Source organism: Embiotoca jacksoni, unplaced genomic scaffold (assembly GCF_022577435.1).
Source record: "Embiotoca jacksoni isolate LCO1_2020_lvr unplaced genomic scaffold, fEmbJac1.0.p SCAF_68, whole genome shotgun sequence".
In the NCBI taxonomy this organism is placed as follows: Eukaryota; Metazoa; Chordata; class Actinopteri; family Embiotocidae; genus Embiotoca; species Embiotoca jacksoni.
The window spans coordinates 1,257,271-1,267,031 of NW_027185423.1; the positions used below are offsets into that span (position 1 = coordinate 1,257,271).

The 9,761-nt window shown below is 45.1% G+C and overlaps 1 protein-coding gene across 2 annotated transcripts in view; it reads left to right on the forward strand.

Moving 5' to 3' along the window:
* The window catches only part of npy2rl (neuropeptide Y receptor Y2, like), a 34,662-nt gene extending 25,298 nt beyond the window's left edge, over positions 1-9,364 (forward strand). For both annotated transcript variants that reach the window (XM_069175551.1, XM_069175552.1), the window contains exons 4-6: positions 2,631-2,796; positions 5,358-5,511; positions 6,765-9,364. In XM_069175551.1, coding sequence (XP_069031652.1) covers positions 2,631-2,796; positions 5,358-5,511; positions 6,765-7,382 — 938 coding nt within the window. In that variant the 3' untranslated portion in view covers positions 7,383-9,364. The remainder of the gene's footprint in view (positions 1-2,630; positions 2,797-5,357; positions 5,512-6,764) is intronic.
* The last annotated feature ends 397 nt before the right edge of the window (positions 9,365-9,761 follow it).

Consider the following 9,761-nt stretch of genomic DNA (forward strand, 5'->3'; position numbering starts at 1 on the left):
AAAAGCCTCCGGCTCCATAGACTCCCATTCAACTTCTCTCATCAAATCCAAAGTGAATAAAATGTGTCCATCAGTTATCTCGGTGTTGTTAGCTAAAGTCACTCCTTCTTATTAGTTTTCTGGAGGTCCATCTGAAAATAATCCCTCATTCATTAGAAAAGAAGATTCAAGAACACCTGTTTTTGGGGGCGTGTCTGTTTGATTGACAGGCCTGTGGTGCAGTCAGGTTACAGCTATCGGTGAGCGGGACTCCCCCTGTGTGTCTTGGTCTACTTCCTGCCCCGCCCTGATTCATTTTTCATCTGTCCCTCGCTGTCCTCCTCTCCCTGCTGTTTTTAGTCTGTTCTTCCTTCCTTTGTCCGTTCTTTGGTTTGTTAAAGTGGTTTCTGTTGGATTATTTCACACAGAAAACAAGTGATTAATAAAATGCTTCAGTATTCTTTCAGTTTGATTATTCTTTCTGGGATTTGTTGGATTAGTTTGTCGGCTGCAGAACATCTGTCCTCTGATTGTGGCCGACGCTCGGCAGCGGCGGCAGATGTTGACGCTCCGACATGCGGATGTGGACACGGCTGCGCTGGTCATGTGACCTGCTGTCTGTCTGTCTGTCGGCGGCTCAGCGAGCAGATGGCGTCTCTCTCCTCACCGATGATGAGGACCAGTTGTGTCCTCGGATGACTCGGAGGCTCAGAGCGACAGCTGCTTCATCTCCCGTCGCGACAGACGCGTAAATACAACAAACAAGGACAAGAAGAGATGATTAAACACAAAATGGTTCGATGTGAGAGGATTTATGAACTGCCTGATGGGACAGGAAGTGGCAGCACTGTTTGGATTTGAGCTACCTTTTTAATTCATTAATTAAAAGCAGCTTTGATTAGAGTTTGTTTTTGTTGCTTCAGAGGTTTTGAAACTGTAACGGAGGCCAAGAAAACATCAGGAAGTCAGTTTTGGCATTAAAATAAGTGATGACTCAAACAAATATCACACACACACACACGCACACACACACACACACACACACACACACACACACGCACACACACACACACACACACACGCACACACACACACACACACACACACACACACACACACACACACACACACACACACATACACACCTATAGACGGTGACTCACTCTCCAGCCACCTCATTGCCTCTGATTTCCATCCAGAACGAAGCTCATAAACCTGCTGAGAAACCACAGGAAGAAGAAGACACCTGAGATCTCACCTGAAAAAAAACACCTCCACGGATATTCAGACTAATATTTATTACGTTAAATCAAGTTAACGTCATCTCTCCTTTCTCAAGCGTAGCTAAACATTGCTCGTACGTACGAGTCCCAGATCTCCGTCTGACACCCGCCTATGAGCACAATGTTTTTCTCGTCTGTTTCAATCACAAATTTACAATCAACAAAAATATAAATGCATGTACACTTTTGTTTTCGGGTCAGAGTTACACCTGTGATTAAATAAAAGGTGCTTCCTCTTTAAACCACGCAGCTTGTGTTATCCTCAGATTATCTGCAGGTAAACTCACACAATCAGATTCAGACTCAGTGAATGAAGACATTCGTGTGCTTCAGACCTCGATCGTGGATTCGAGGGGTCCCGTTTCTTGTTGCTGTGACTGCAGTTGATTTTCCATCTGTAACCTGGTGCTGCCGCGGCCGTGTGTTCGTTCAGACGTGTAACGATGCTGGAGAGGAGCTCATCGGGGAGATGCTTGTTAGGCAGCTCGACAGGTTCTTTATTTGGTTTGTGGCGGCAGGTGTCAAACCGAGCGGCGCCTCCTGCTGTTTCAGGCAGCATCATAAATCCTGGATGGGCTTATTTTGATTTATTTTTTTAGTCATCTAAAACTGGTTTCCTGTCGTGGACACGAACGTGGGGAGTGAATGTGTTCGCTGGCGGTGGGCCCGTGCTCCACATTTCTTGGCCTCCTCCTTCACGTTGTCACTTCCTGCTTGTTAGCGGAGGAGAGGCAGCCTTTAACAGCTGAGGCGTTCCCAACCCGACGCCTCTTCACTTATCTGTGATGGAGAAGATACGGAGCTCAGACCTGAACACGTTGCTACTGACGATAAACCATTTCAAATCCCAACAGTGGTGCATATTATATGACAGAGGCAAATAAAACCTTTTATTTTTACCATATTTGTGTCTCTATAACTACAAGCTGTGTCTACAAATTTTCATAGTCTCGTGGGTCTGAAAAGTCAATGCAGAAATGCCTTGAAGTGCAATACCACTGAGGGCCACTAGGGGCTGGCTCCAAAAAAACATCTTTCTCCAAAAGACTCCCATTCAAACTGTCAAACAGGGAAGGAGAACAGACTAAATACACCAGAGAGAGGAGGACTGCAAGGGACAGATGAAACTAATCAGGGCGGGGCCAACAATCACACCAGGTTTGATTGACAGGCCTGGGGTGCAGTCAGGTTTTCTGTTTAGGTGGGCGGGGCATAGCATCCTGCCGCTCTGGTGTGTAGACGCTGGTGTCTACAGTTTGTTTCCATGTAATTCTGTGACGTTTACACGAGGAGTTATTCAGCTTTAAAATGTAAAATGAAGGTAAATGGAACAGATTACACTGAACTTCCTGTCGTCTTCCTCTGCAGCCGACCTGCTGGTCAACACGCTGTGCCTCCCCTTCACCCTCGTCTACACGCTGCAGGGGGAGTGGAAGTTCGGCAGCACCCTCTGCTTCCTGCTGCCCTACGCCCAGGGGCTCGCCGTGCACGTCTCCACGGTGACGCTCAACGTCATCGCCCTGGACCGCCACAGGTGGGTGGGGCTTATAGGACGGGTAATCAACATTCATCCCTACGTCTGTTGATGCAGCGTTGAACACACTGAATGTACAGAAACTGGTGACGAACAACTGGAACACAGCTGGAAAGGGAAAACTTTTCCAGTGAACGGAAACATTAAATTATAAATATGTAAATACAGTCGATGAAAACAAACCTCAAATTCAGACCGTACGAATTTGGACAGTGTAGTTGGAGCTCTGTGTAATTTCTAAAACCAGTTTAAACACAATGGTTTTTTTATGCTGATGTAAATCTCTAATTTTAACATCCATTATTTTATTTCAAACTGAATGTTCAGGTTTCTATCAGGTTTTATTCAGGTTTCTTTCAGGTTTCTCTCAGGTTTTATTCAGGTTTCTCTCAGGTTTTATTCAGGTTTCTATCATGTTTTATTCAGGTTTCTTTCAGGTTTCTCTCAGGTTTTATTCAGGTTTCTCTCAGGTTTCTCTCAGGTTTTATTCAGGTTTCTATTAGGTTTTATTCAGGTTTCTATCAGGTTTCTATCAGGTTTTATTCAGGTTTCTCTCAGGTTTTATTCAGGTTTCTATCAGGTTTTATTCAGGTTTCTTTCAGGTTTCTCTCAGGTTTTATTCAGGTTTCTCTCAGGTTTCTCTCAGGTTTTATTCAGGTTTCTATTAGGTTTTATTCAGGTTTCTATCAGGTTTCTATCAGGTTTTATTCAGGTTTCTCTCAGGTTTTATTCAGGTTTCTCTCAGGTTTTATTCAGGTTTCTCTCAGGTTTTATTCAGGTTTCTCTCAGGTTTTATTCAGGTTTCTATTAGGTTTTATTCAGGTTTCTATCAGGTTTCTATCAGGTTTTATTCAGGTTTCTCTCAGGTTTTATTCAGGTTTCTCTCAGGTTTTATTCAGGTTTCTCTCAGGTTTTATTCAGGTTTCTATCAGGTTTTATTCAGGTTTCTTTCAGGTTTCTCTCAGGTTTTATTCAGGTTTCTCTCAGGTTTCTCTCAGGTTTTATTCAGGTTTCTATTAGGTTTTATTCAGGTTTCTATCAGGTTTCTATCAGGTTTTATTCAGGTTTCTCTCAGGTTTTATTCAGGTTTCTCTCAGGTTTTATTCAGGTTTCTCTCAGGTTTTATTCAGGTTTCTATTAGGTTTTATTCAGGTTTCTATCAGGTTTCTATCAGGTTTTATTCAGGTTTCTCTCAGGTTTTATTCAGGTTTCTCTCAGGTTTTATTCAGGTTTCTATCAGGTTTTATTCAGGTTTCTCTCAGGTTTTATTCAGGTTTCTATCAGGTTTTATTCAGGTTTCTTTCAGGTTTCTCTCAGGTTTTATTCAGGTTTCTCTCAGGTTTCTCTCAGGTTTTATTCAGGTTTCTATTAGGTTTTATTCAGGTTTCTATCAGGTTTCTATCAGGTTTTATTCAGGTTTCTCTCAGGTTTTATTCAGGTTTCTCTCAGGTTTTATTCAGGTTTCTATCAGGTTTTATTCAGGTTTCTCTCAGGTTTTATTCAGGTTTCTCTCAGGTTTTATTCAGGTTTCTCTCAGGTTTTATTCAGGTTTCTCTCAGGTTTTATTCAGGTTTCTCTCAGGTTTTATTCAGGTTTCTCTCAGGTTTTATTCAGGTTTCTCTCAGGTGAAAGCAGCTTCACCAGCTTTTGATCCAATCTCCACAACAACGAGTCGCCGGCTGCCAGACGACCACAGAGCCCCGGCTGGCTCGGCTCTAAGAAGCAGAACCAAAGCAGGTGTGCTGCCGGGCCGGTTAACAGCTCAGTGCTGCTGACTGCAGACCACCACCCGAAACATGACGACCACTGGATTAGTGTTCCTTCTTCACGTTGTTGTGCTGAATATGGAAATTCTTTAAACTTTTGTTTGAAAAATTGAAAAGAATAGAAGCTTTTTACAAAAGTTGACAAAACTCAGCGGTAACATTTCAGATACGGGCTTCGACACAACGGCAGTGTTGGAGAACGTGTTAGCGCAGACTGGCACAAGATGAAGGTGCACATTTCCACAATATTTTGTATTTGGAGGGAAGTCCACCTTTATGAGAAGAGATTAAAACGTCTAGAAACTGTTGCTGTTGCACAGACGCAACAACCTTCATGTCGTCTCGTGATCACTTGACACTGCTTTAAAAACAGCCATTTTGTCGTAGAAATCACTGCATGGGCTCAGGAACACTCGGCTCTGAGCAGGCGTGTTGAAGATTTTCTGTTTCCCCCAAAATCTGCTGTTTGTCTGCTCCAGTTTCAGGTTTCCATGGTGACATCACTAATGTTCAGGTACCAGAGGTCAGAGGTCACGTTAACATGAGGAACTCAGTGATGATGTTGAACTCTGAATACTTCCTGATGGAGGTCGTTACTTCCTGCTGCTCCGTGTGGAGCACTGCGCTGCGTTCAGTTTGTGTCCAACAGGAACTTTGTCGTCGATAAATAATTTCAGTGTTTCTTCCTTCACTGCTTGTAAACATCATGTTTTCTATCCTTCATTATTGATCTGTAACATCTGTTCATCTGTTCAGACCACAAACCCGGACTCAGACGTGCGCACTGTGTTTCAGGTGTATCGTGTACCACCTGGAGACCAGGATGAGAAAGGACGTGTGTTTCTGGGTGATCGCTTTGACCTGGGTGCTGAGCGCCGTGCTCGCCAGCCCGCTGGCCATCTTCAGAGAGTACGGATCCTTCACACTGGAGCCAGGACACTCCATACAGGTACACACACACATACACACTCCATACAGGTACACACACACATACACACTCCATACAGGTACACACACACATACACACTCCATACAGGTACACACACACATACACACTCCATACAGGTACACATACACATACACACTCTATACAGGTACACACACACATACACACTCCATACAGGTACACACACACATACACACTCCATACAGGTACACACACACATACACACTCTATACAGGTACACACACACATACACACTCCATACAGGTACACACACACATACACACTCCATACAGGTACACACACACATACACACTCCATACAGGTACACACACACATACACACTCTATACAGGTACACACACACATACACACTCTATACAGGTACACACACACATACACACTCCATACAGGTACACACACACATACACACTCCATACAGGTACACACACACATACACACTCCATACAGGTACACACACACATACACACTCTATACAGGTACACACACACATACACACTCTATACAGGTACACACACACATACACACTCTATACAGGTACACACACACATACACACTCCATACAGGTACACACACACATACACACTCCATACAGGTACACACACACATACACACTCCATACAGGTACACACACACATACACACTCTATACAGGTACACACACACATACACACTCCATACAGGTACACACACACATACACACTCCATACAGGTACACACACACATACACACTCTATACAGGTACACACACACATACACACTCCATACAGGTACACACACACATACACACTCTATACAGGTGCACACACACATACACACTCCATACAGGTACACACACACATACACACTCCATACAGGTACACACACACATACACACTCCATACAGGTACACACACACATACACACTCCATACAGGTACACACACACACACACACACACACACACACACACACACACACACACACACACACTCCATACAGGTACACACACACACATACACACTCCATACAGGTACACACACACATACACACTCCATACAGGCACACACACACACACACACACACACACACACACACACACACACACACACACACACACACACACACACACACACACTCCATACAGGTACACATCCAACACTCCCCTCGTTCCCTCCTCATCCTCCCTGTTGGATCTTCCTCTCTGTCCTCCGTCTGAAGCGTCTCTGACATGTCGAACTAATAACCGTTGTGTGTCTCAGGTGTGCACGGAGAAGTGGCCCGGTACCAACACGGACGGCACCGTCTACAGTATCTCCATGCTCATCCTGCAGTACTTCCTGCCGCTGTCCATCATCTCCTTCGCCTACGCCCGCATCTGGTCCAAACTACGCGCCCACGTCAGCCCGGCGGAGAGCGGCGCCGGCGGCGGCGCCGGCTCGGAGCGCCACCGCCGGCGCCGCAAGACCACCAAGATGCTGGTGACCATGGTGGTGGTGTTCGCCGTCAGCTGGCTGCCCTTCCACGCCTTCCAGCTGGCCACCGACATCGACAGCACCGTGCTGGACATGCGCGACTTCCGCCTGCTCTACACCGTCTTCCACGTGGTCGCCATGTGCTCCACCTTCGCCAACCCGCTGCTGTACGGCTGGATGAACCGAAACTACCGCGCCGCCTTCCTCGCCGTCTTCAAGTGTCGTAGGGGCGGGGAGAAGGGGAGGGGCGGGCGGCTGGACAGCATTCACCCCGTCGGTGGAGGAGGAGGCGGAGGAGGCGCAGGGGGCGGAGGAGGAGGAAGAGGAGGAGGCGGGAGGGCGAAGAAGATAGTCCTGGAAACCCAGGATGTGGTGTCCGCGCACCTGAACGCCACCGACGTGTGAGTCAGTTCGAAACGTGACGAAGGAGAGGAAGGACGGGGAAAGAAAAGAAGAGCATCGTCAGGGAGTCTTTGTTCCCCCGAAGAAAATAGAATCAAGAAATTCCACACGGAGACCGACAGCGGGGAGATAAGGAGAGAGAGAAAATAGAAATGTCGGAGAGCGAGGGAGCCCCGGCGGGGGGATTTAAAGAGTTTTTGGAAACCCGAAATAGACGAGGAGGCGGAGATGATCGGGGATTACAAGAAGAAGAGCGACAGGAGAGAAGAAGAAGAGCTGAGTGACTTAGTCTCCTCGACCTCATCGCGATGGGAAACTCACGCCGTCCGAGGACGTGTTTTATTGGAGGCATTTGTTCGTGAAGGATCCGTAAACACTGAAAAATACACAAAAAATGGATCCAAAGTACGCTTCAACAAAAAGATTTGATTTGACAAAATGTCCGAGACTTTTGATGGAATAAAAAAAATTGGACGAAAAGCTGTGGATTTAAGAATCTTGTCAAAATAGGGCTTAACTCCATCGTCATTTCACATGTGGAGCATTTAACCCAGAGTGGCTTATAATTGTGTATTCCGGGGAAAAAACCAAACGGAGGCCGCTGTTAAACGAATGAGAGAAAGGCCCCAAAAAATACAAACTCAAAATAAAGATTGGGGAGTTTAGATGGAGGACGCATGATGTAAGCTTTGTGAAATGTCCGCCATTGTTTGGTAACGGAAATGTGTGTTTAATGTGGATTATCCTACGAAGAAAAAACAAACGTGGGAGTGCAACACAAGGAAGGACGGAGGTGGACGAGTGGAAGATGAGACAGAAGAAAAAAACAAAAAGAAGACGAAGCGGTCAGGATTGAAATGGTTGAGGCGAAGGAATAAGAGACGAGGGCGGCGATGAAGGAACCGAGTGAAATGTGGGATAATGAGGCAGCGTGTGAAAGATATTTGAAATGAAGCGGCAGAGGAAGGATCCCCGCTTACAAACAGACTTGTGAATGTTTAAAACAATTTAAATATTAGGACTTTTTCCAGCTGTAACGTTGAGTCGAAGTCACGCGAGGAGCGGGTCGTTATTTCAAACCTCTGATATCCAGTTTGCATTTGGCCGAAACGTAATTTGTTTAATTTGGGCGTCAACTCTTTGATTTCAACTTCAGAAATTAATCCGCAGATGTGAAACAAAAAAAACATGGATTAAATATGATTGTTTCACAGCTGTTAACTATTTTTTAGAAACTTGCCGTAAACGATGTGTTTGGAGCGTTGGTTGTGTTCGTCCTCAGAAATTACTGCAACACAATCTGCAAGATAAAAGATAGGCATGACCAGTAAAAGCTCACCTGCACCAACGTGGTTTTCCAGAAGTGTTGAGCATTTTTTAAATGTTTGTTTTTTCGCTGAGCGCTGAACGTTTGTCGTTTTTTTCCTGGTTGCCGAGAGTTAAAGAAATTCCACTTTTGGTAAAACGCTGCGCTCGTCACTGTCACTTTTTTTTGCCAGCCGTCCAATCGCAGTAAAAGATGCTGACTTTGCATTCTCCACCTCCACACACATACAGGAAGGTTGTGCAACAGTCAGGTCTTAATTCCCTCGAGAAATTAAATCCATCGTTCAAAATGCCGTCACCTCAGTTTGTCTCGTTAGGAGTTTAAACTTGAATTGCCTAATTGTCATGACAGCTCTCAGTTTTCCGCCCGGCTGTGCCGATTTATTAATTTAGAGTAAACACCGCGGGCTGAACGAAGGATAACCTGAACACGACGTATTCTAGGAGCTGATTAGGAAAGGTGTTGTCAGAGAGGATGAAACAGCCTGCAGGTACAAGCCTTCATTTTCTTTGGGGAGCTTAGCCTCTGTGTTCTTCACACGTCTTTTCCTCTTTAAATCCCACGATTAGCGGATCCTCTCTGTCTGAGCTCCGCCCCCGACCCACAATCCCTCTGTTCCCTCCAACTGAACCTGTGATCTCTGATCTGTGATCTGTGATCTGTGGTCTATGATCTATGATCTGTGATCTATGATCTGTGATCTATGATCTGTGATCTGTGATCTGTGATCTATGATCTATGATCTGTGATCTGTGATCTATGATCTGTGATCTATGATCTGTGGTCTATGATCTATGATCTGTGATCTATGATCTGTGATCTATGATCTGTGATCTATGATCTGTGATCTGTGATCTATGATCTGTGATCTATGATCTATGATCTGTGATCTGTGATCTGTGGTCTATGATCTATGATCTGTGATCTATGATCTGTGATCTGTGATCTGTGATCTATGATCTGTGATCTCTGATCTGTGATCTATGATCTATGATCTGTGATCTGTGATCTGTGGTCTGTGATCTGTGATCTCTGATCTGTGATCTATGATCTAT